This window comes from Condylura cristata, unplaced genomic scaffold (assembly GCF_000260355.1).
Source record: "Condylura cristata isolate star-nosed mole 26May11 unplaced genomic scaffold, ConCri1.0 scaffold00014, whole genome shotgun sequence".
Classification (NCBI taxonomy): domain Eukaryota; kingdom Metazoa; phylum Chordata; class Mammalia; order Eulipotyphla; family Talpidae; genus Condylura; species Condylura cristata.
In genome coordinates, this window is record NW_004567115.1 from 34,877,882 (window position 1) to 34,905,686 (window position 27,805).

Below are 27,805 nucleotides of genomic sequence, written 5' to 3' on the forward strand. Positions count from 1 at the left end.
CTTGTAAATGATCCTGTAATATAAGCTATTTTAAGAATACAAGTGGGGATTTTAATATCAGAAGTGGCCAACTGCTTTTTGTTTTTCTATTTGATCTCAATCAGGGAAACACTGTTGGCTGGTCTCAGCTGTGTGTATTTCCACATAGACACCTTTACTGAGCTGCAAAACATTTCACATGGGGTATTTTGGGATTTTCCCACACTGGGAATTTGGTGTTTAACCTTTCGACCACCCAACAAGCAAAGAAAATGTTACACCTTTTATCTTCTTAGAAGCTTTTAAATAAGCCTGAAGCCATAAGAGAAAGCCAAGTCTAATACTTACATGAACATCTTTTTAGCTACTTGAAGAGAATTTCACCTCTTAAGATTCTTGCCCAGAAAACATAAAATAAAGATCTAAATGCAAGAAATATTTACTCTTTAATGTTATTTTAAAATGATGGCTCAAATGTGATGTTTATTTGTACTTGATTGTCATAGAATCGCTATTACTGACAAAATAGCTTTTAACAAATAAAACACGGGGTTTTTTTTGTAAGAAAAAAATATTGCTATAGATACCTATATCATGTAGAGTCTAATACCAGTGCTCAACTTTCTGCATGAACTCATACAAGGCTTTTAGCCATTTTTTTAATTAGTTTTGTATTGACGTGATATATAACAAGTGTTTTTTAAAGAAACTAATAAAGGGTGGGTAATCTCATTGGCTTGTTACCAGTGGTTTTTGTTTTCTACTTCAAGTCCTCATTTTCATGCCTCTGTTTCTCAGCTGCTAAAGGTATTGCATTTTACAGCGTTTAGGTAATTGATAAAATTGTTTCAAGTTACCTCTTTAGAGTATTATCAGCTTGTAGGCATCAGTTTCTTTAATTGTCAAGTAGTGAATCCTTTATCTGGCATTTAATCTTGCCTCCCTGGGAAAACCAGACTTTACCACAGCGTAAATTTTTGAATTGCTGACCTGAAGTAACATGAGACTGTGCCTTGGCAGTGAACCTTTGCTTTCTGTTATTCATACGAAGGATAACGATGTGCTCTGTTGCCTGAAGGCCCTCGTTTTTACTACCTTAAGAAGTAACATCTAAGTACTATTTGCAAAGGTCTGCACTTGGAAATTCCAGAGAAGATAATTGCATTGACTAGTATTTTTTATTTCTTTTGGAAAGGTGAGATAATGAATAAATGTAACTTTTATCATTTCTGCCACTCCTTAAGCCAGTTATTTTTGTCAGCATGGTTTAGAGGATCCTCAGTTTATGAAAATGATCTTCCCTTGTTTTTATGAATAAATTGTTATTTTACATGTAAGTTTTAAATTTTTATTTCCATGTAAATTTTCCCTTTTTAACATAGGAAGACTTGGAAAAGAAAAATGCAGCTCACAGTTTCTTTGCAAAACAGAAAAGATAAGTGCTTTCTAGACATAGATTCCCAAAACATTTTCAGCAAATTTGAAAAGTTGCTAAGCAGTTTCCATAAAATAATTTCCTAGAAGGTGTAAAATAACATTTCCTAGAAGGAATAAAACACAAAGACAAATTCAAACTCTCTTCAGGTTCTAGATTTCTGTGATAGCATTTTTTTTTCTGTACACACAGGTAAGATCTTTTGTGTACTAACTTTGAAATTAGTGCTGGGGTAGTTTTCAAAAGCAGTTTCATAAGCTCATTTTGATAATAAAAAAATCTTCCTCAACAAAGTTATTCACTTATAAAAACACTGCTGTAATACCTTGTTTTATGTTTGGAGTTTCCTGTTTTGTGAAAAATAACACTATAAATATTTTAACATTTCTAGGTGGGCTATGTCTGTATAAAGACAAGAGATCATACTTGTATTATATTTAACAGGTAATATTTGTCAGAATTATACATGCTGTACTCTCGTTATTTTGAAGGATGATTAGCTCGGATTAGTCTGGAGCAGTATCTTACACAGTCGAGAGGACATGGCAACGGAAGTTTTCTATGGGTAGCCTTTCTGGAGGTCTGAGTAGAAGAGTCGTTAGAGCATTTGATACAGAGCAAGGATTCATCTCTTTGACAGTAGCTGCAAAGGTACCAGGGTTTACTTCCAGTGAAATGAAATGCTAAGTAGGAAACCTGAAGTTGATTTAAAATATCACTGGAGCTGGCCATACCTCAAAGCCCATTACAGTTCCCAGAGCTCACCTCAACACCGAGTGAAATTACACGCATTCTTATTTCTGTCAACAGGTGACTACTAGATTTTGGTTAATATGATCTTAGTGGGTTTCATAAAGTTCTAGCAGCAAACATCCATCCAATATGCTTGTTTGTGTGTATGTGTGTATGTACTAATAGCACATCGCTGTAGCAGACACAGTTTAGAAAAAGGCATGAAAGAGTCTTAGCAACTTAATACCAAGCACTGGGGTGGGGAGGTAAACATGCACTGTAGTTTCAGGGAAAGTGTGGTAGTAGGAAAAGGTTTTAGGTGCCAGTAGAGAGGGAGGAATCCAAGTCCTAAAAGTTATAAGGGAGTTAGAAGGGATGCGTTCTGATCATACAAAGCAAATCAGGAGCCTGTTTCCTAGTCCCAGAGCAGTGTATAAAACACCCAAATCCCTGGTCAAAAGTCTTCAGTTACCTCTAACGTGGAACAGGATAGGTATGAAGTTAACATCACAAGTAATACTTTGGTATTCAACCTCAGATGCAGGAGAAGGAAGTCAAGGATATTATTTCAGTACCAGAGTTCTCACAATAAAGACTCTGGTTCTTATAAAAAAAACAGGGAAAATATGAATTTTTTATATACACATGTATGTACACAATTATATTCAACTTCTAAAATTATTAAATTAGTGCAAGTTTTAAGAATTAATAATAATAAGCTGTACTTCATGATTTGATCTGCTTACTATATAAAAAAGTATGTTTTAGTCTTTTTGAATTTAAATATTTCCTGACAGGTATGCTGACAGTAATAAAATCCAAAGGCAGAAGTGCATGCAGAGAAAGGATTTCACCATATAATAAACCAGTTAGAAGGACATCTCCAGGGAAGATGGAACATGGAAATGCATGTTAAGTTCTGTATTGTATATACTATGGGGAGATTAATTGCTTAGAGGTGCTAGCTTGTTTCCAGTTCCATCCATGTTTCTACTGCCCTCATTCTTCTTGGAGAGACTGTTTCTCCATTATAAGCGGAAGGGCTTTCTCTAATATTTTGTAGCCATTAAAGGCCGTCAGTTCATCAGCTTCCAAAATGTTCTGGGCTTGACTGTCAACCTATTGAAATGAAGAATTCTTTCTGAAATGTCATGACTTTTTTAATTCCTGTCAAACTCTTCCCTGTGCTTCATAAATGGTCAGTTTTTATCTTAGCAGTATACTTTTGAAAGGTTTATTTAGTAAGTATATAAAATGGGATAGAACAGAAAGATTTTCACTTTAGCAATGAATATTTTAATAACTAAGTAGCTTTAATTCAGCTGCTTTTACCTGCAGGTTAGCTTTCTTACTTGCCTCAGGTATCATACTACTTATTACTTACTGATGAGATTTTACTGTATTGGCAATTGTGATGTTAAAGGCATCACATACTGAAACAGTAGATATTAATGCAAGATGTTTAGTTAATTTTAGGCTTTAGAAATTAACTTTTTAAAGACATGTTGGATTTAGATAACTAAAGAAGGGATTAAATACAGTAGATCAGCCAGTGAATATAAATGTACTTAACCTGCTTCTTGTAGTATAAGGATTATACCCACAGATTCATGCCAACGTGCTCGAGGGAAATGGCTCTATTTGTTTTTTTAAAAGGCTCAGAACATTAACATGATACAAGATCATTGTCACTTCCAGGCAAGCAAGACTGCCAAGAGGATTAATAAACTGGTTTGAATATCATTTCTCCCTTTCTTGATTGGTTCTTATTTCTGAATGCTCATGATAGTTTAAGCTTCAGAAGATTTGGAAACCCTGTTATTTATACATATTTATATACATATATAAAATGTGTATAAACCCTATACATATTTATAGTTTATAAAAAGAAGTAAACAGCCAAGACAACATCTTAATGTTGATGCTCCCTGCTTACCAGTACCTGTTGGAGGGCCCAGGACATGAACTATAGTCACCCATTTAGCTTCAGGGTGCCCCTGATTTTGCATATAGTGATGTGCCATTCTTGGAAGTGGAAACAGAAGAAGCTACCATGAGGAGGGTTTATATTCTTCAGTTAAGTGTAATAGTTTTAAACAAACTTAAACTCTTCATTGTCTGCAAAGTGAAGAACCAGTGCATGAAATCAAAATGCAAGAATCTTCTATACTAAACAAAATTTTCAGTGTTCTGGGTTTTTTTTTTTTAATATGTTTAAAATGCTGAAAAAATTTTGAAGTTAAATAGTTTTGTGTATTTTTTTCTTTAAGTGCCGAAGGGTTAGATTTTTTTTTTTTAATTTTGAAAAGTTTAAAACAAGTTTAGACTTATAAAGGTCTGAGTCCTTTCTAGTGTACTGAGAGTCTACTGGCCTGAAACTGCCTCTTTCCAAAGAGAGTTGAGTAGGTCAGTCAGCTATCCTCAATTGAACTTCATGGCCCATTGCTCTGTGTCAACCTCCTAAAACACTGTCAGATTTAACTTGGTTAAAAATAAATGTTAACTTCTTCATCTGAGTCATCAAATCATTCATTAAGAAAATAGTTTGTTCATAAACTACAGAGAAAAAAACATGTGGACTGTTGAAAGGTTTAAAAGGAGCTAGACATATATAGGCATAACATGATTAAGTCAGGTTTATTTATTCATATTTGTCCCTGCAACAGTTTTAGGTAAAGTAAATAATCTGGCAGTTAACTGTAATTAATTCATTTGTATAAAATAGGCACACTTGAAATATCTGTTCAGTGAATTTAAATGAACTCATTCGTTGATGTTAAATATTGTAGTGCTGTTATCCAAAATTACGGATACCACTTACTGCTGAAGCAACAAGGAATAGAATTCACACAATGGAGTTTTAATGAAAACCTTTAACTCTGTTTGGTCAGATTTCTTCTGATACTCTTAGGAAGTTAAAGAACACAAAACTGTTCTATATAGTTCTGCATGTTCCTCTTACTTTTACTCAGCATAGGCTATATTGGACACAGAAATCAGTTAGGCTATTACTGTGAAGCTAAGGGAAGTAGAGCTTGTTGAACAAAGGTGATACCAGTGGGTGGATGTGAGGAATTATAGGAAGAACAACATGCTTTGTTACTTGATTGTTAGTAGAAGTTAAGGAGAAGGAGTGGTCAGCATTAGCTCATAAAAGGTGGATCAAATTCCCAGTTTTTAGTGGTCTAGCAGGTTTGGCTTTCTGGGATGAATATAGACTCTGCTTAAGGAAGTTTGATGAAAAAACAAGGCGTGTCATAGCAGCAATGACACTATTGGGTAGAAGTCATGGGTCAATTCCATATTAGATAATCGTGCTTCTAGAAAACTGAGACAAAAAATTGTGATCCAGTTTGTTAGACTGAGCCATGGCATTTAATTGTGAGTAAAAACAGCAAGAGCTCCACACAGTGTTTCTCGAGGAAATTTGCTAGCAATGAGTACTGGCTGATTGTTGTTAACTCAGGTTTAAGGAAAAGGTCTGGAAGGAGAAAGCAGAAAAGTAAACTGTTATCGCAGACAAGACTGGTTTCCCTGGCCCTGGAGGAAGAAGAACCCTTAGTATGTATATGCAGACAGGGACCTGGGACCATAGACTGATCCCTCAAATGTATTCAAGGTCACTAACCCCCAGCATTGACATTGAGCTTGCAATCTCTCCTCACCCATTGCAAAGCCAAAACAATTTCCCTATCCCTGTGGTTTGCCTGAGTAATTGTTATTAATATACTGTTGAGTCTGCCTGTCTCTTATACCAGATTAATTTCTAAAATACCTATTTTCTTTGTAGCATTGTTTCACTCAAGAATCTCCTAATGCCATTTTTTTTTTCCCTGACAGATAAATTCCAGGGATCTAGTCTGGTATTCAAAAATAGTTATAAATTTACCTACCCTTTTCCATGATGCAGTCTTCTGCTCTGAAAATATTATTGCCATTCTTAAAATATGCTAAGTAAATCTAGAATGCTCATCTCTCTTTATCATAAAATATTAAAATTTATAGTTTCCTCTTCCTGTAGCCTTATTAACCTCAACCTATGGGTCTTTTCTTCTCTTTAACTTGACTCACTTGTTTTTTCCATGTTTGTGCCTTCTCTTCTTTTGCCTAGTATTTCATCCTTCCATATAGAATGTCTGTTCTTAAATGTAGGGCTACAGTCTCTCTCTCTTACTAAAAGTTGGGAGTGAACCATTTTTTTTTTCACTTTTATTTGACTGCCTGGCCAGGTTTTGAAAAGTGTTTGTCTTAAGAATAGTTGGAAAAGATGAATCATTTGCCTAATGTTTCATGTATAAAATGTAAAGTAAGAAAATGTAACTTTGAAATAAAAAACGTGGTTTCTTTGCTGGAAGCTATGACTTTTCTTCAGGATATGACTTTCAAGATACTAGATATTTAAATAACTTAAAAATCTGTACACATTCTGTATTATGATTCACTAGCAAAGGAAATAAGAGATTAAAAAAGGGGAAATCTTAATCTTGTCATCCTAAATTAGAAATTTTTCTAATATAAAAGGAATGCGTATATGGAAAGTTATATTGTTGACAGTAAGAAAATTGTTATAAACTTCCTAGGGGCAATTTGAATTTGTTCAATATGCATGAAAAGGTTTATTATTATGGCCAATCAAGTCCACTCTTAGGAATTTATTACAAGCAATGGTTTGTGAATATATCTAAGTATTTTCAAGGCTGATCATTATGACATTGCTTTATAAGAGTAAAATACTGTGATCACCTGAATATTTAACCATGTGGAATTCAATCATCTGTAATGCTACAAACATTTACTATGAGATATTATATAGTTACTTTTAAAATACCTACTAATGGGCCTCCCTGGTGGCACAAGGGGTTAAGTCACAGCACTATGAAACTATCCTTAGCCACCACAGCACAAGTTCAGTCCCCAGCCAGGGAGTTGACCCACATGGCACAGCAGACTTCTCCTTTCTGGCCCGCTGCTCCCTTCAGCAGTGTATTTCAGTAGATCTGCTGTTCTGCTCCCCACTCTCTCTCTGGTGAACTCTCTCACCCCCTCTGCACCTCTGGCCTTTTCCCAAGCTCTTGTATGAATAAATCTTAAAAAAAAAAAAAAAAAAACCACTGAAAAGTTTAGTGGCATGGAAGAATGACCCTGACATAGTAATACTTAAGTCAGATGTTGTTTTGTTATCAACAAAAGGAGAAAATCCTGTCATTTGCAACAACTTGGTCTTCAGTTTACATAAATAAGCCTCAGTAGAAAAAGCATAGCAGTAGTCAGCAAGTGTTGCTATTCCTGCTAAAGAAGCTACCAAATCAAAAATTTACTGGTCTCTAAGAACGTCTTCAAAAGGCCAGCCTAAAATCTCCAGACCCTAACAATACTCCTTGTAGGCTCATTCAAACATGAAGTCATTTTTATTCATGTTGGTCACTTATTTATAAAATAATTAAGTTCTCCAACGACAATATTTTCACTTTTTCTTTTACCCTGTTAGTTCACTTCCAACATAATTAAAAGCATGTATCTCTTAAAAGCAAATGGTACTTCACACAGTACAGATACATTACTTTCTTAACTTCAGGCTGCTGTTGGCAGAGTAGACACTGAAGACTTGGACCTGTACGCTACGTCTCGGGAAAGGCGCTTCCGTTTGTTCGCTTCCATAGAATGTGAGGGGCAGTTATTCATGACGCCACATGATTTTATTTTGGCTGTTACAACAGATGAGCCCAAATGTAAGTATATTTTAAACTTTACGTAATTGGATGTTTTTTTTGTTTGTTTGTTTTGTTTTTTGTTATCTCAAGTTTGTAAAAGCGTGGAGTGGTGTTAAGTTTCTCAGAGCTTGTTAGGGTCCGAAATCACCCAGTTGTCCCCCTCAACAAAGAACAGGACCAGAGATGCACAAGCAAGCAGAGTTTATTAAGCCAGCTAGCTGGGGTCAAGTCCTCCTGCAGGCACGCAGGCCACACAAGGAGAGCAACCGTGTGGTATTTCAGAAGACATCGTATTGGATAGTATATCAGACTTTTATTTCCTATAAACTCCTACCGGTGTCCTCTTTTCATAATACCGAGTTTTTAACATTAAACTTGATATTATTCATAATAAGTGTGTGTTCTGCCTCTTTAGGCCTTACTTCTAGCCTGAAAGGGAGAAAGTCAAGTATTAGCCTTTGAGGTTGGAACGGGCAGTATTTGTCCTGGTTCCTGTAGTGTAGATATAGACTCATTGTTTCTCACCTTTCTGGGTGATGGAGCAGTGGTCCTCAAAACTTTTTGGCATTATATACATTCTTGAAAATCTCTTTAATGTCTGACTTAATAGAAGACAGCCGGAGTCTTACATTTGTTTTTGTATTCAGCCTGTTGCAATACATTGTTTCTCATGAAGTACATATGCAAAGAAAATTTGCCTCATGATTATAGGCATAGGAAAAGGGAGGAGTATTTTAATAGCTTTTCAGATAATTGTAGATGTTCTTCTTAATGCTATATCAATATTTGGCTAATGATAGTTTCTCAAAATGTTGATGCAGGGTAGAACCTGAATTTTTTTGTCTCTTGTTGCATTGAGAATCAGTGACCTAATACAATATACTCTGCATCTTTTGCCTTTATATAATCTTTTTTCATCAACTGAAAATTATTGGTTCACTGAACTGTACAATTTTCCAAATGTTTCCTTATTTCATTATTTTAAAAAATCATTTTCATTAATATTTTTATAAACTTATCAGAAAAGCTTTATTTATGGAAAGCTGTCAAACTCACGGTGATGCATTCTAATTTTTGCTTGAAAGTTCAAATGTTGTCACTGGCAGTAAACACTGTCAGTTGTTTTCCTTAACCAACAAGCCGAGTTTGTTCATCACTAAGAAAATGTCTGCCAAATACCTAACTAAATAACCATTATTTGTGTGTTAGACAAGTAAAAATTGTTTCCTAAAAAAATAAAAATATTCAGTTTACAGCTCAAATAATTAGTAGTGCTTTTTCTCAAGACTTGGGATACAGCAGAAGTGCTTTATGCACACTTTCCATTTCATCTCACACTTCCCATTTCATCTCCCAGCATGTTAAATGGCATGTACTCAGTGCCTCTACAGCGCTTGGCTCTGGAGATAAATACTCTCCTCCCTCATGATGCTTACAGCCTGGTGAAAGAAACCAACACTGATCAATGAAGCATACAGAGAAACAGCTGAGTGTTATGGGATAAATGCCAGGAAAGAAAGCTGCCGATGTTGGAAAGTTTATTTTTGAAAAATGACTAGTTAGAGAGTACAGGGAAATAAATATCAACATGAGATATGAATCATGAATAAAGTTAACTAGGCAAATGGGAAGTTGGAAGGGAGTAATTTCAGAAGAAATAGCACAAGCTATAGGGCCATGACAAATATGGTACATTTGAGGAGAAGAAAGAAGAGCCGGGGGCTGTCTTGTGATGAGCAGAGAGGATAAAGTGAGACTGACTGGGTATGAGGGCGGGGCCCAGTCATTCAGAGTCTGTAAACTTCTATTAAGCATTTTTATTTTTATGCTAAAGGTAATGGAAAACTGGTAGTTTCAGATGCAGAAGAATTTGATGCGCAAAAAAAACCAAAATTCAACAGATGAATTTTAAGACTTTTCTGGCTTTATTTAACATTTTATGATTAGGCAACATCCAACCCAGCAGATAGAAAGGATTTGTACAAAATGAAAGATTTGTATAGGCAAAAGAGATAAACACGGCTATGGAGGGCAAAAGAGTAGCTTGGTTATTGCAAGGTTACGCCCTTGTAGATGATAGGGGACTATTAGTTAAGATTATCTAACTGGTATCTGGCAGGTGATTTCTCATTGATTAAGATTGATTTATAGGAAAGCTGAAACTAATGAAGTTGATTTGGTCACTTGGGCTTCAGCAAAAGTAACTGCCTTTGGGCCTGTTTTCTTGTTTCTAAGAGGTACATACCATGATTAGATTGGGTTTTGAAAAGGTCTTTCATGGTAGAGATAGATTGGAGAGGACCAGTGGGAGCATGAGCAAATCAGAGAAGAGACTTTCAGCCAGTTGTCAAAAGCTTCTAATGGTAGTGATAATAGCAGTGATGGAGGCCTGAGTACTGAGGATGTGGGGATGTTTAATTTGATGGGTGGCAGTAGGAGCCGGGTTTGCAGGGGAAAATCACAACTTCAATTTTGGATGTGATGTATTTAAGATTCCTTGGATTTGTAAAAGAGGAGATACCAAAGAGGCCCTGTTTCTGGCTTTTGATCACTGATTTTATTTTATTGTAAATCTATGAACCAAATGAGTGTTTGACTGATAGTCTGCTTAAAATGTCAAAGGAATGCCTTCCATTCAGTTAGACCGATTATAGCCACTCTTTCTCAGAGACTGGGATATGGCAAAACCAAACCTTAAAATAAATCCTCACAATACATAGTATGACAACTGTAGTTGAGAATACTATGTCTATACAATTCAAATTTGGGATCTTAAGCATTCTCTGTAGTAGCAACAAGAATTGGTAAATATGTGAAGTGAAACAAATTCTTGTGAAAGGTAAAAAAATTAATTTTTAATATTTTGGTAAGTTGACTGCTTCACAGATTGGCTCTTAGTTCATTAATTTTTGGTGCTTTAGATTATTTCCATAGGATATCAGGGGAGAGGATGTATAGAGATAAATATTTAGGATTCATCTCTACATGGCTTGTAATTAATGCTGTGTATTGATCAGATTACCTATGGAGGCAGTCTACTCTAAGAATATAGGTGACCAAGGACCAAAACTTGAGGAAGTCTTATATCTTAAAAGATAGAAAGCACAGAGACTTGAAATGATGCCTCACAACGATGAGTGCCTTGAGATGTAGGAGGAAAATCAGAAGAGTATGAAATAATAGAATTCAAGGGAAATGACCAAAATGGAAGTCTACTGAGAAGTCAATGAGCTGAGGATAGAAAATAATATCTACTAGATTTAATGATGATACTAATTGATGATTTTTAAAAATGCCATTTCAGTGTAGGACAAAGTCCAGATTGCTAGAGTAGAAGATGAAGAAATGAACAGTAAATAGAAAGGCCCCTTTCAAGATGTTTGATTATACAAAGATCAAGATATTTGTATAAACTTTTTTTGAAAGTATAGACTTTTAAAAGAAAATATTTGCCTTAGAAATATTTCATACACTAAATATTTAGTCATATACAATATCAAAGTAGCATAGGAAATTAGACAAATTTATATTAAAACCTTGACATTCACTTATTAGTTTTGAGAACTTGGTTAAGTTATTTAATTTTTTTATTTATAAATGTAAACATATAACAACTTCATAAGGTCCTTTAAGGATTGAATAAATCAAGTAAACCTCTTGATTGTTGATTATAACTTTGTTTGAAATCTAGAAAATATTTTTATTTTCCTTGCTTAAATACAAATTATAAGGTGAATTTCTCTTTGAAAACTAAAAATTAGCAGTTATTTTCAGATAGCTGCAACTGTTTTAAGAGATGTACCTTTTAAAAAAACACATAAAAGTATTTTAAAAGTAAGATGTAAGTAGTAAAAATATAATGAACATCAATCTATAGCTTAAGAAATAAAATATTTCAAATAGAACTGAAATTCCTCTTCACCCAAGTTATATTTATATATGTAGTAACTTCATATGAAATAAGGAATTTGGAAGACCAGAAAATCCTTTGAAGAACGATCTTAATGGCTCTTTGGTCTTTATTTTTAAACAAGCTAATAACATTGTACAAGGTGACATATCCGGCAGAATGAATATGTCTTTTGTGAATAATTTACTCTGGAAATCTCATAAGCCCTACAAAACTTGAGAGTATGTCTAACTTCCTCTTTTGATAAATAGCTTCTGTGCATTGCATAAGAGCATGTACATGTACTTTTTTTTTTACCATTTTTCTTTTCTTACTGCTATATTTCAAAAGCAAGAGTAGTACATTTATTTACATTGACTTATTCATTATGAAGAGGATATCTTTACTAAATGAATATATGTAGTACCATAGTTAAAGTTAAATGCTAAATTTTATTTTGTAGGCATGTAATTTTTTTTTTAATTGAGGTAATTCTAGTTTATAAAACTGTGTATGTTTTAGAACTATAGGTAAGGGTGTCCAGTGAACTATGTTGGAGAGTTACTAGTGCGTGGTGGTGGGCGTAGTATGGTAACATATTTGAATAAATGTGTACTAAACCTGTCATTTTAATAACTTGAGTACACATTTGCATAAACCATCTTGGGTAAAGGAAGGATGTTGCTACACAAAAAAGAAATTCATCTCCATGAAAATCATTTAGAATATATTCTTTTTTGATTTTCAAGTGATTTATTATATTGCCTTGAAATAAACAAAGCTATGTAGCAAATATGTCTGTTGTATCATTTTGAAATTGATATATTTTTTAACATTAAGTAATGTTAATTATACAGAAATAGCCACACATTACCATGTAGAAACATTACTGGTTGTCTTTATTGTAATGTAACTGAAATAATTAATATTCATCAATTTCTAGTACAGTGTATTATAGGAATTAATCACATACAGTTCTTACACAGGTGTTAGACATTCCCAGTGTTCAATTTCAAAGCAATAGCAACAATAATATTGACTGCATATTTATTCTGGTAAGATTTATATTGTTTGGGATCTTCTGAGGTGTAAAAGGGAATTAGAAAATAAAAGATCCAGCTGTAACACTTTTATTCTGGAGATGATTATTGTATAGTTATTGGGAGGTGAGGGTGGAGGGGAGAATTGGAAAACAGGTCAAGGATTCCCCGCTACATTCCGATTTGCTCCTTCATGGTTTGTTCCCTCTGCCCCTACGCCAGAATGACCTGACCTGTGAATTATATGCAGAGATACCAATACAGTAGGGTCATGGGTAACACCTCAAAATGATGTTTCTCTTTGCTAACATAATTTTATAATGCATTGTATTTAATAAATAGCATTATTGTGTGCTCATAAGACGTTTGACCTGAAGTAAGTTAACTCTTATAAACCCACAAATTTAAAAAAATAGTGATTGTAGAAAATTAATTTCTTATTCTACTTATATTATGTTGTAATTTATTGTACTTGAAACAAAAGTATATCCTAAGTAAAATATCTTAAGGTTCAAAAAGGCCTTGTCTTTTAGACATAAAAACTAGGGGTTTTGAGTTGTAGTTATAAAAAGTTACAGAATTCGAATTTATGTTATATGAAGTATTATCTAATTGTTTTGTTTGTTTATTACAGTTGCTAAAACATGGAAGTCACTTTCCAAACATGTAAGTTAAAGCTCTGGGTGTACAGATGGAAGCAACCCATATTTGTACATGTATGTAATATGTGATATATACATATTTTTCTTGAAAGTTAAGTCATATCAAAGTGCCACTTTTTTTTAACCCTCATTGTCAGAAAATAAAAAGGTGAACAACACCAAGGACTGATGAAGAGATGGATCAGTGATAACTCTAATGTGCAAGTATAAATTGGTGTACCCGTTTTGGAAAACAGTTGGGCACTATCTGCTAAAATTAAAGATATGCATACATATAACTAGCATTTACACTTTTGGGTATAAAGTCTACAATAATGCTCGCACATGTACCTAGTAAAGTTGATTTTGAAAATCAAAATTGACCTTATAATTTCACACCAATGTGTATATTCCTAGAAAAAACCCTTACTTATATGCAGCTGTATTTCATAAAAAAGTCGTAGATTCACACAGATATGAAGAACACTATTTGACCATTAAAAAATATATATGTATCACACAGATTAAAAAAAATCACACAGATTAAAAAAAAAAAGTCATAGATTGTCCATGATGGCCCAAAACATCATGATAAACTATTAGCATAAGAAATGATAAATAAATTGTGATATGTTCATGCAGCAGAAAATATAACAGTGAAAACAAATGAATTAGAGCAATGTTTTATCTAGGTAAGTTCAGAAACATGATAGAAAAGCAATTCAGAAAAATATAAAGTATCATTTCATTTATATAAAGTTCCAAACTGAAGAAATGAAGCCATATTGTTTAAGGATATACTTATAGGTGGGAAAACTAAACAATGATAAGTATAAAATTAAAGGCAGTATTTGCCCCTGGGTAAGAATGAGGAAAATTTCAGTGAGGGCAGAAAGAGACTCCTAAAATTCTGGTAGTAGTCTGTTTCTTAACAATTTGTAACTTTAAATTACATATATGTGTGTGTGCGCGCGTGTGTGTCTGTGTGTGTGTGCGTGTGTGTGCGTGCGTGTGTGTCTCTGTGTGGTGTCTGCCTTTTGTACTTTTGTCTGTATTAGAGACTTGAGTATAAAGTAAAAAAACAATATTAGCAATCTTGGGAACTTCCTTAACTAGTTAAACAGAATCCTTCAAAAGGCTATATTAAACGTTTATTTATGAAATTTTAGAGATACTCTCTTAAATTAACTCTAAAGCGTCTCCGTGTAATGCAACTACTTTACACCTCACCTAACACAGGTCTAAGCTAAAGGAGTGCATTAATTTGCCCTGTTGGCTCAAACAGTAGAACCTCATTTTCTCACAGTTTCAGAGACCAGAAGTCCAATTTTCAAGGTCTTGGCAGGCTTGGTTTCTCTTCTTCATCACTTATTTTATGTTTAGACTCTGGACAAATACTAAGTTTGTTGGATGAATGAGAATAAATACAGTGGTATCTCAGGTCTCTTAACTAGACAAAATTTTTCATAGATGTTTAAATATTGTTTATCTACTTTATAACTAAATAGCTTACCTATTAATCAATATTATGATACCTTATATCATAGGAATTAAGTCATATGCTCTCAGAAACGCCTCCTGTTTGGAAGGGCTCATCAAAGCTATTTCGAAATCTTAAAGAAAGAGGTAAGTTAATGTAGTACTTATGTGTTTTATTATTGATATTATGTCATGTATACTAGTCGTTTACACATATTTTCATCATACATAAAATAATTTTACAGTTACATGTGTGTCTGCATGTACTAGAAAATCTGCAAATAAAAATAATAAAATAGTAATAATGATCCTTTTTGGGTAATATGTTTAAGGGTGGTTTTTATTTTGTTCAACTCCAGACCAGGGAACTGACCCACGTGGTGCAGCAGACCTCTTCTGTCTCACCTGCTGTCCCCCTCGGCAGTGTATTTCAGTCTGCCTGTTCTGTTCCCCACTCTGTCTCTGTTGAGTCCTCTCATCCCCTAAACCGCTAGCCTGCACCCCAGCTCATGTATAAATAAATTTTAAAAATCTGAAAAAATAAGATTACCATTAAAATCTTAGAGTAGATGATAGGGTAAGAAAAATTTAAAGCTCAGAAGGATCAGGTAAGTCTGTGAATGTATAAACTATTTCCTTAATACTCTTGTAGGAAGATAGAAATTGGATTAAACATACTTGGAGAAAAATGAATGCACTGAAGAAGGAATTTTTTTTTAATTAAGGGTATTGTTAAATCTGGAAGCATGGGTTTAGGCATGTCCTAATCTTCTTTGTGTTATATTCATATTTACATATTTTTGTTAAGAAAGATGACCTATTTAAGTATTACCCAAATAGAACAAAGCAGTTCTATTTGCAGTGATGTAAATCTGTTTTGGTTTGGTCGCCATTTGATAGCCACAAGTCAAATGTGGGGTATCAAGGGCCTGCAGTGTGGTTGCTGTAACTGAGAAGTTGAATTTTATTTTTTTAATTTTTAATTTTTATTAAAATTGCTACATGTAGTTAATGGCTACTATAGATCATTGAAGATCTGTCACAGTAACTGGATTATCAAAAGAATCCATGTTCCAAAAAAGTTTTAGAACCATGAGCTTAGGTAAAATAAATTGTTAGAGGGCCCTTTTTTTTTTTTTTTTTAAATAAAGACATTAAGTGGCAGAGGAATTTTAAAGCTGAATATTGAGAGTTATTGAAAATTAATTTTAAAATGGATCTAGTTGCTCAAAATACTGCCCAGCAAGAAAATGTTGAGCAGGTTTACAAAAAACTAATTGGTATACAACATTTATGAAAAAAGATGTATTGCACTGAGTTAGTTTTAATAGCCAATTGGACGGATATATACTGGCTCTAAATAGAGTATAATGCTTTTTTTTTTTAATAATAGTTTATTTTTACATCATTTTGTGCCTTTTCCCTTTTTTTGTCTTTTTCCATCTCAGTTGTAATCCCCGTAGGCTTCCCATCACCAATCATCTGTGTGACATAATTATAGTCCAGTGCACTTCCCTCCCCCCATTGTTTTTGATCCCATTCCCACTCCACCCCCACAAAATGTCTTCGGTATATAGCTGTTCATTGTTATTATTATTTTCTCACCTGGTCCTTTAAAGAGTATAATGCTTTTTTTTTTTTTAAAAGATTTATTTATTTATGCATACAGAACTGGGGTACAGGCCAGAGTTGCAGGGGCGGTGAGAGGCTTCACCAGAGACAGAGCAGGGAGCAGAACAGGCAGATCAACGAAGTACACTGCTGAGGGGAGCAGCGGGCGGGTCAGGAGAGGCCTGCCACGCCATGTGGGCTCCTCCTTGGCAGGCGGGAATCGAACTCATGCGGAAGTGGCTTTAGCTTCTCAGTGCTGTGCTTTAACCGCTGCGCCACCAGGGAGGGCCAAGAGTATAATGCTTTTAAGGAACTTTTCTTAGAATTTTTAAAATTAAATTTCCAAAAGAAAACTAGTTAGCATTTATTTTTATCTATTTAATTTTTTAACTTTAAAATAATTGCAGCATGGGGATTACAACCAAGATGGGAAAATGCACAAAATGAAGAATGATGTAAAAATAAATAAATAAAATATATTGCAGAATTAGCCTTTTTCCATTTTTGTAATTGGAAAGCATTAAGAATCTACAGTTCATATTCAATCATATTGTCTCTTTTCCTTGACCATTTTTATTGAGTTATATCATGTGTTTTCACTTTGTTCTCTTTCCTGTGGATTACCCCACCTCAGAACCCATTAGTCCTACAGACAAGTTCCTGTCATGATAATCAGAATCAGTCTAACTAATCCTTCACTGAGAAAAATCTTGTTAATTATCAACCAAAAGACATACAGCAGTAATTACACTTATTTATACCAAGCAAAATAACTTATGTATTCAAACATATCAGGACAACAGTGATGGAATTGTGGAGGCGGAGAGCCTATTTCCTAACCCCATTTCCCTTTTTCATGCCTACATTTGTGCTTGCTTTTCATTTCTGAGGAGTCCCTATGAAATGTAGGTATTGTTTCTTTATATACATTCAGCATTTCAGAAGCTTTCTCCCATAACATTCATGGCAATCAACCAGAACCATCTGTCTATAGGTCATGATACTCTAGTATAAACAAAAGAAGGGAATGCTTTCAGGTCTCCTCCTAGCTACCTTCACATCTTCTGACAAACTGCCTGACAGTGACCCCTCTTCTCTTTGTTCTGTAACAAAGAGGACAGCTTAGAAGCACATCAGATAGAGTAGAGTTTTAAAGGTCACAATCTGACTAAGAATTTTTTTTTTAATATCCTTTACCAAATATCCGGACTACCTTATATATAAATAAGGGTTGTTAGCTTATTCTTAATTTTAATTTTTCCAGGATTCACTTAGAATCTCAATCAAACCATTAATTATAATTTTGGGTGTTATAATCCAAAAATAAGAATATTAGTTATGTAGAATGTATATTTTTATTTTCTGAATAAATACCTTTTACGTTTGTAATTTTGAGATTACCAACGATTCAGGATACAGTGTGCAGAAAGAATAAGGCCATTTAATTAAAAATCCTTAAAGTAGGCCCTCTCTGGTGGCGCAGTAGGTTAAAGTGCAGCACTATGAAGCTATCCTCAGCCATGGCAGCATGAGTACTATCCTGGGCCAGGGAGGTGGCCCACATGGCACAGCAGACCTCTCTGGACCTGCGCACTGCCCCCCTCAGCAATGTATTTCAGTACATCTGCCTCTTCTGCTCCCTGTTCTATCTCTGGTGAATCCTCTCATCCCCTTCACCTCTGGCCTGTACCCCAGTTCTTGTATGCATAAATAAATAAATCTTTTAAAAAAAAAACCCAAAGTAAAACTAATAAAAGAATTTAGTTTACCAAGGATAATAAATAATTTAGAAGCAGGAGAGCCATAAACATAGCGCTTTATTTTTTTAATGTCCTACGGAAATCAAATTTCTAAGCAAGAGTGTCTAAATGTTTTATTCAAGTATTAGGAAGAGTCTCCTTGGTAGCCTATGGGTTAAGTCTCAGTGCTGTCACCACTATGGCCTGAGTTCAATCTCCAACTAGGTAACTAACATACATGTTGTGCATGAGACCTTTCCTTCCCACCCACTGCTCCCCTCAGCAGTGTGTTTAGTAAATCTGCTCACTCTGTTCCCCATTCTATCTTTGGTGAATCTTCTCACCAAATACACCTCTGGCCTATGCCCCAGCTCTCTTATATGAAGATAAATAAAACCTTCAAATAACAAAAACAATGTTTTTTAAAAAAGGTATTACTAAAAAGTAAGTACATAACAGTGTTAACCATTTCCAACCTTTAAATATCATGCTATATTTATGCTTTGAAAACTACTAACAAGTTTATAACGTACAGCTATAAGTAAAAATAATTTTGCATATTTTTGGTCAATATATCTGAGAGCATTAATGGAAATTTTATATTGGTTTCTACAGAGGCGTGTGAAGCAAAGTAATTTTGTTGCTATGATTTATAATAATAGTTTAAGATAAACTATTATTTAAGATAATACTTAGCATTTCCTTTAAAACTGTAAGTTGTTTATTATTACTTATGGATAATAAGAATATTTTAGTTGAGAAATAATACATTTTATATATAACATAAGATATAATATATAACTTTCTTATTTTTTAGGTGTGATTTCTTACACAGAATATCTTTTTCTTTTATGTATTTTAACAAGTAAGTGTATTTATTGCATCTACTTCTGGATAGTTTTTTTTATCAGAATCTTAGAAAACAAATCTTTCATAGATTCTCTTACTTTAGTCTAACTATGCTGTTTTGCAAATTTAACAGTCAGCAAAAAATGATAGCACTATCAAAAGTGAAAAGATGTAGATATTATTGTGGCTTGTAATATAGTAATAAAACACACAGACACTATAACTTAGTATTCTATATCCATCCTGTGGATTAATCTCCAGAAGTGCACCAAGGTCAGTACCTGTAATGATTTGTAGCTTTCCTGCCACATTTATTCAAATCACATTTTCTGCAAGAACTAATGTGGAAAAATAAGTATTTTTTTACTGGTTAGTCAGAATATCCATCAAACATCTTAAAGCAGCTTTGTTATTCTCTTCCTCTCATGTATACTGATTTTTATGAAATATTTATAGGGCTTTACTAAAGTTACTAAGGTCTCAGTTAAATTGTATTGTGGAACTTATATACTGTAGTTCACTGTGCTTTAGCCACTGACTTTTATATTCAGTGAATTCCCAACTTAGGAATTTGTAAACTCAGTAGCACATATCTTCAAGACCCTTATGATAATAAATATCATTCAGGTTTCCCTTGAAATGTGAAGACGGAGAATTCTTATTGGACCATTCTTCCTAAAATAGCTTCCTTTCCCATTTTTCCTTTGTTTATTCCTTTACCACATTTCCTTTTCTTCAGAGCACTTATAATAATTGAAAATATTTGTTTCTTCTGCCTCTCTACCTTTGAAATGAAAGTCCATAATGTCAAGGATTTCATCTTTTTTTGTGTTAATTGCCTGACACATGGTAACGTCTCACAAAATAGTTGTTGAATTAATGGATGAATTTCATTAGTAGAATTTCTAGTGGTAGGGATTTATTGGATATGTGAAAATAAAAAGTCAATGAAACTCAATAAAAACAAGTATTTTATAAAATAGTGATTATCTTGTTTTAGTCATACAGATGTAATAAAATATGTGGGTGGTGTGCGCATGCACACATGTAAGATGCACTGAAAAGCAGCAAGTGTTTCACTTCTAGTAGGACTTGATGAAGTTGTTCAAGACTGGAAAGTCCAATCAGTAATGCTTGCTACTATGAAAACCAGAGAAGTAGGTGTCAAGTGTCACAGAAACTTGTTAAAAAGCTATTTTGTGGCCCTCCCTGGTGGCACAATGGGTTAGGATGCAGCACTGCAATCTAGCCACAGCTGCTGAAGTGCGAGGTTGATCCCCGCCCCGGAGGTGACCACATGGCAAAGCAGACCTCTCCTGACCCGCCCGCTGCTCCCCTCAGCAGTGGATTCATGGAATCTGCCTGTTCTGCTCCCCACTCTGTCTCTGGTGAATCTTCTCACCAACCCTGCACCACTGGCCTGTACTGGCCTGTATTCTGTATGAATAAATAAATAAATCTTTTTTTAAAAAGCTATTTTGTTACCTAGATCAACATATTATATATACAAATTATATATACAAAGTTACAAATTATAAATACTCAAATCATCCCGAGCCTAAGCAAGAATAAAATAGAACTGGTTAGAAAAGGTACTTGTTGGATAGGGTGGAGATGTAGTTAAAGAAATAGGGAAAAACATTGAGTGGTTACTACTTACTGTAGAAAGATTAAGATACTGAGTGTGTGAATCTTCCTTCAGAGTACAGGACCCATTTTAGAAACTTCTAGTTGGAAGTGAAAAATTATTGGTCTTGTTTAGATTAGAAACAAAAAAAAAATTGTGAAAAGAAGGCTAGCAAGAAGTTGCCCGATCGCCTTACCTATGTTGCCAGTCCATCATTTTCTCCTGTTACCTTCTATTATTTTAGCTTTATTTTTCCTTCCAAACAATGTTTATAATGACTCAAGCTTTGCATTTTTTCAAGATCTTTTTAAAGTATAAATTGGTTGTCGAGAATTGTGTAACTTTATTTCTTTATCAAGTAAATGAAAATAAATGTATGTTTGGATTCCTAAAATACATGCAAGATATGAATTCGCATTATAGACTGACTTCCAATCCATTATTTTCAGGGACAGCTGTTACTGGTTAAGAAAGCAGGGCTGTGTACTTCTCTTTCCATAAAGTCAAGGTCTCAGAACAGGCTGTGGTAGGTGTTACCAGTGGGAGGTCTTTTTTAAATATTTGCCAGTCTTCTGTAAAGGGAAGGTCAATTTTTTTGAAAAAGGCATACACACCAAGCTATTCTTGGACAGACAAATTCATGTTTTCTTCTGTCAGAATTTTCTTTATGATTTAGAATTTTTATTTGTTGATAGAACCTCTTTATAAAGTTTTAAAATTAAAGAGGTCATAGTGTGTGAAGGTCTGTCTTTCTCAGAAAAGCAATTGCCCCTCGCATTCTGCTTATGTTCAGAAGCCTCTAGAAAGTTAAATTCAAATAGGTAATTTGTCATGCTTGATATTTATTTTCATAGGTCATTTCCACTATTACTTCCCAAGACTCTGAACTGGTCCATTGTGTCATATTTGATATTTTATTCTGCTCTAAATAGTTGGACATATTGAAAATTCCTTGAATGCGATCTGCTGTTACTTTCCTTTTATAAAAGCTGACAAACTTTGGATAAGAAAGAGAAATATATATTGTTAAAAGGAAGGTAGTCAAATTTTTCTGTCAGTGCTATGCAACATGTATTGCATAAATACTTATAAAATGCATTATTAGAGTGCAAATAAGCACCCACTAAATGTGTCAACATATGAAGCAGAACTGTTTATGCTTCTTGGTTACAGAAACTATTTTTGTATGGAGAATGAATAACTTTACAATTAAATGAATTTTGTATTTTAAAATACATTTTTCTATTTTTCGTTCTTTCTGGCAGAGCCACATGCAGGCTTTAGGATAGCTTTCAACATGTTTGACACTGATGGCAATGAGATGGTGGATAAAAAGGAGTTTTTGGTGGTATGTGCATGACAATACTGTTTTTTATCAATAATTGGAATTAGTTCTATTTTTGTATTACATTATTTGGAATGTTGTTTAAAGCTTTGATTTATGATTTCACCGTAATTTTGTAATAAGTTTATTCTTGTGTGTACTTTAAATAATGAAGTTATACTCTGTGTGTAAAATGATTATGGTTGTTTACACATTTTCTGGGCATTGGAAATATGTGAAATATCTTCCATTGGGTGGATAATAGACCCAGTTGATGTTCAGTCCCCAACACATCAGCTACCCAAGCATAATTTTTTTGCCAAAGAAAACCCTTCCTTTTCATTATAGAACTAATTGTTTTTCTTTTTCCTTTTCTCTTCCACTCATGACTGTTAAGTTCCAGTCCTATTCCCATTTTCCTATCCCTTTCTCCTGTCTTCGCCCAAGTTGGTCTAAAGTGTTGGAAAAGTAAGATTGTGCTTTGATATTTGTCTGGCTTTCTCATTTGACTGGTCTAGCACTGATGCTGCTCTGGAATAGTCATTAGCTGCTTGCTCTTCTAACCACCAATCTCCTATTCTAGAATTTCTATTCCTTTTTTTCCTCATGTATCTTGAATCTACTTCTGTGGCAAAAAATGCCTATTCTGTTTTCTCTCCAATATAGATGTTAATATTAATCTATCCTTAAAGTTGCAAGGTCTGCCCTAGCATTTATGTCCAACTCATATTTACCTATATTCTTCTAATAAAAAGAAAAGGGAATGTTGGCATATAAATAGCTATTCTGTTTTCAATTTTGCTTTGTTAACAGCCATTAAAAATCCCTCAGAAAAATCTCCTAAAGAGAGTATTATTGTCTTCAGAGGCTGTGAAATCATTCTGTTCCAGGACAGGAAAAAGAAGAGTTTAAAATTCTCATCAAAAGCTGGGGCCTCCCAGGTGGCGCAAGAGGTTAAAGTACAGTACTATGAAGCTATTGCAGCCACTGAAGCACAAATTCTACCCCTGGCCAGAGAGGTGATCCACATGGTGTGGCCGACCTCCTCCTGATCCACCACCCACTGCTTCCCTCAGCAGTGTATTTCACTACATCTGCCTGTTGAGCTCCCCACTCTGTCTCTAGGGAATCCTCTTACTCCCCACACCACTGGCCTGTACCCCAGGTCTGTGTATATAAATAAATAAAATCTTTTAAAAAATTCTCCTCAAAAGCTAATTAGTAGCCATTTAAAAGGAAGTAAGACTAATTACTGGGCTCTATCGAAAGTTTTAATCTAACACCCACATAGCTTTGCCTGGGTACCATTCCTGAGCCAAACTGTGGGCTCTGGAACCATGAAGGATCCCTCCATTCTAGTACTTTGCAGAATGTTGGGTCACTGAGAGATTTTAAGTTTCATTACGTTAAATAAAGACCTGTTTGTAACATCCTAAAGCAGACAGATATAGTTTAATATACTTTGGTTATAGTTGGCACACAACTCTGTTTTAAAGCTTTGAGAATGGGCTTGTAATCGAATTTTCAAAAGCATTCTATGGCAACATGGCTAAGTTCCACCTCATTGACTTGAAGGTTGTTGACTTACAGAGCTCGGTCCACTGGAAGCTGCTCACATACTGATAGATACCTTTTGGAACAATGTGAAGATGGGAGCTAGAAACGTTTACATTGCACTTACACTCTCTTCTTGTGAGTTCTTACAAAAGCTGCCCTTGCTTTCAAATAATGTCCGGTTGTTAGCAGTGTCTGTGCTGCTGCCTCATGTGTGAGTTTTGTTCAGTATTTGTTTGTAAACAGTAAAGAGCCCCTGAAAGCAGTAGGTGGAGTTGGGCTTAAGTTATTTGTGTAGAGCTCTAAAACCTGTGATTTTTTTTCTTCCTTCTTGTGACTATTAATAACCTTTGCTAGAGACTCTTCTTCCTTAAGGAAAAAAAAAAAAAAAGTATGGCAATACATTCATTTGTTAATGAAGTCATTCACAATTTGTACTATATTTATAATTCTTGTGTATATATATATCTTTAGTGGTAATGGATCTTATTTGATTTTAAATTATTGCCATGTAAAAAGAAATGAATTGGTGAGGTCACTGTTCAAGTTACACAGAAGACCGTGATAGAATCAGTCTTTTATTTGTAAAAAGGATTTTAAAGCTTAAATTTACTGAAAAGTTATCTTGTGCAGGTAGTGTGCTAGGTAATTACTTGCAATATTCTACACAGATGTTTTTATAAGAGCTGCCTTTTACACACCAGTAAAGCTAGAGAAAAGAATTTTCCTACAAGGTAAGAAATTGCCTTCGTATTCATGTCATGAAAAATAAGCTTAAGTTATTAGAGAAATTATTCAAGTAAATGCCTGAGCAGAGGCCATCTCCCACCACTATGCCCAGTTACTTGAAAGACATTAGAGGCCACCTTATTCATCTTTGTTTTATGCATGAGCAAACTGGATCCCAGGGACATTCATGTGACCTGTACACAATCATAAAATTAGTGGGTGACACAGGTAAACTTAGAGTCCCTGAGTTCTATTCCAATTTCTGTACCCCAGCAGATTTCATCTGTTTTTATGTGCTGCACTGAACCTATGTCTTGTGTCTTTAGAGATAAAGTAAAACTATAAGTTAGTACATTTGACTTAAATAGGAGTTGCCAGTACCAAAGAATATATTTTCTTTTTTTCAGGGGAAAAATGGTAACTACATTACTACATTACTATATTAAAATTATTACCTTACTGTTAATATTCTTGGTGGTTAAAGCTAACTTTCACCTTTGTTTTAGACTAAAACAGCACTGGTTAGTAGATTGGTACCCAAAAAGTCTTTTTGGATATTTGATTCTTAATTTGTTTCCTTCTCAGCTTCAAGAGATCTTCAGGAAAAAAAATGAAAAGAGGGAAACTAAAGGAGATGAAGAAAAACGTGCAATGCTGGTAAGAATAATTTATAGTAATTTCAGGTGGGTTCTCTAGGTAAGAATTAGTTTATTCATGTTGAGAAGTAATAAGTTAAGTCTATAACTTTGGAATTGTCCCTTTTTTAAAACTTTCTAAAGTTCTTATGTAGAAAAAGTGCTTCAGTATTTATATGCATCTGTATCAATATTTATTTAGTCAATAAATATTGATATTAAATATCTGTATTCATAACACATTCATTAAATCATTTTCACCCATACTGTTGCTATCCATGAAATTTGAAGGGTTTGTCATGTAATAGATTAATACAGATCATTATGCATGTGAAAATTTAAAGGTGAATTGCAAAGATTTAATTATACATGAGATTAAGCTTAGTGATATTGTAACAATATGAATGATGAAGAAAAACTTGTTTTTCTGAATTGAGAGAAATATATATTATAAAATCTCTTGAGATGAATCATATTTTTATCTTATTATGAAATCATACTTAAACATTTCTCTCCACTTATTACCAGTTATCTTTTTATTTGTCCCTAGAATTTTAACCTGGTAACATCCCCAGGTTCACATAATAGAAATAATATCCTAAAACTTTACTATCAGATATTGTACCCAGGTGCTTTGTATGCATGTTTCAATTTGAGCTATCCAGCAGTTCATTATCTGTAAATACATATGAGAAAACTGACAGTTGGTAAGGTTAAGTATAATGTCAAATATTACATAGCTATCACTTGGCAAAATTGAAATTAAGGCCGTGTCTGGCCAACTCCAGAGCCTGTACTTTTTACCCACCACAGCATATTTATTTATTCATCTATCTGGTCCTCAGATTGCAGGAACATGGTGAATTTCATTGACATGCAAATGATAATTGTTGCATCTGCAAATTACCTGTGTAGGTAATTTGGTTAATTGTAAAGTAGGTTAAAATTGTTGTATGTGGAATTGGAATAATTAACTTAAGAGAGATGCAACCGTTTTTACTAGTTTTTTCGTTATATGGATTTTTAAAAAACATGCCATGTTAAATCCCACTATGATTAGTATATTTATATTGATATACAGGATTATTAGGGTTATTAGGATTATGAAATATATATTCATATTCAACTATGTAATCATAATTATATAATTATAGATAAAACTATAATTATCAATATTTATTGGTTCCCCCACTATATATACTAATTGAAAAAAGTTATGGAAGATACTCTTAAAAACTCAAGAAATTATTAATGTTAGTCAGGTATTATGAGGGACAGTAGGAGTTCTCTAATTTAGTTCTCATGGTTTTCAAGTTGTAGTTAATAAATCCTGTTTGAGTTAATCCCTAATTTTTAAAAAATGTTTTAAAATCTTAGCAAACAAGACTAAAGAGTTGAATACCCATTTTATCTTCTATGGATAATCTCTTCTATATTGAAAGATAAACAGTTATTTTGATTTTGGTAGGGTAGCTATCATTGATTGAACAGACATGTTATATATAATAAAATATCATTTAGGAGATTGAATTATGTAATGAATCTTTTGTTTTAGCTCAGTGATAAAGTAGGTAATATTTCAATGAAAAAAAAATTAAAACTGCTTTATAAACTGCTTTCTTTGTTTATTTTTGCTACTTCCAGGAAGGACTTAATGGATCTTCCACTAAAAATGCAATACTGTCCTAAACATTAGCATTTACTTAAGTACATAACTCAAGTAACATAGGGAGAGAAAAATGGGAAAAGCAGCCGCAGACAGCACACACTGGCGAATGCTGCATTATCAGTGCAGTATTCAGTTCTGAATTTCATTGCAGCCAGGGTACAGTAAGTCTAATGCAAACATCAAATGGCGATATAATAAAAATATCATTGACTAGGATTAATTGGAGAAAGTCCAGCTGAATTATGAAATCTCATTTACATCAGCATACCTTAAATTATTTTATTTCAATATACAACAGTGAAGTATTCTCTAGAAAATATATGGAGGAAGACATTTGTTTTAAAACAACAGGTAAAAGTAACTCACACGACTTGTTCATATGTAAAATCTCGGATCTCCTCAAGTACCTCAGAGGTATTTTTATTACATACGTTAAATCGTGCTCCTGAAATCTCAGTTATGTTTTTTAGCCTTCAGAACTTTTCCTTAAGACAGTTCAGAAGTAATCATTAGCATACATAAGCTCTGAACTAAGTAGCACTCTATGACAATGAACTCTCTACAAATGTTCAGTACTAGGTTTGATAATAACAATTATTAGTGGTAATTTACTGTTCACAGTTGTCACATTAATAAGGTAAATCTGAATGGATGAGATTTTTGAGTTTTAAAGCAACTGAACTTTTTTACAGTGAAAATACGTGGATTACAGTCAGGAGAGTGTAGCACAGGCTTAGTGGCCAAATGTCCAGAGTTGGGAAGTAGCTGTGCCTTTCCTGGCCTCGGTGATCCTGAACAAGGGATCCGTCATCTCTTGGAGGCTGTTTCTAGCTGGACGATTGGGCTACTGCGCCTAATGATCACAAGTGATTTGTTACAGGTGGTGAAGTGAGCTAAAACAGGCAGCCGCAAAAAAACTAGGTAACTGTGAGGCTTACAGCTCTCACTTAACCAGTACAACACAGTGTCTTCGAGTTGAGTATTTACATATCAAAATAGAAGTTAAATCAGAACTAATTTTAGAAATAGGTACATACCAAAGTAAAACCATGCTTCAGAAGGAAATGTTTTCTTGGGATATTTATATGCTGAGCTCTGTGCTACATCCATTATAAATGTTGACTCCTTAATTTCTCTCAGGTAAGTATTATACCTGTCTACC

At 34.0% G+C, this 27,805-nt stretch overlaps 1 protein-coding gene across 3 annotated transcripts in view; it reads left to right on the forward strand.

Moving 5' to 3' along the window:
* Positions 1-27,805, forward strand: part of MICU3 (mitochondrial calcium uptake family, member 3) — a 75,256-nt gene that overhangs the window by 20,800 nt on the left and 26,651 nt on the right. For 2 of the 3 annotated variants that reach the window (XM_012724966.1, XM_012724969.1), the window contains exons 2-7: positions 7,722-7,875; positions 13,421-13,452; positions 14,975-15,053; positions 19,074-19,121; positions 21,998-22,080; positions 24,925-24,996. In XM_012724966.1, coding sequence (XP_012580420.1) covers positions 7,722-7,875; positions 13,421-13,452; positions 14,975-15,053; positions 19,074-19,121; positions 21,998-22,080; positions 24,925-24,996 — 468 coding nt within the window. The remainder of the gene's footprint in view (positions 1-7,721; positions 7,876-13,420; positions 13,453-14,974; positions 15,054-19,073; positions 19,122-21,997; positions 22,081-24,924; positions 24,997-27,805) is intronic. The other variant, XM_012724968.1, reaches the window with a different exon arrangement.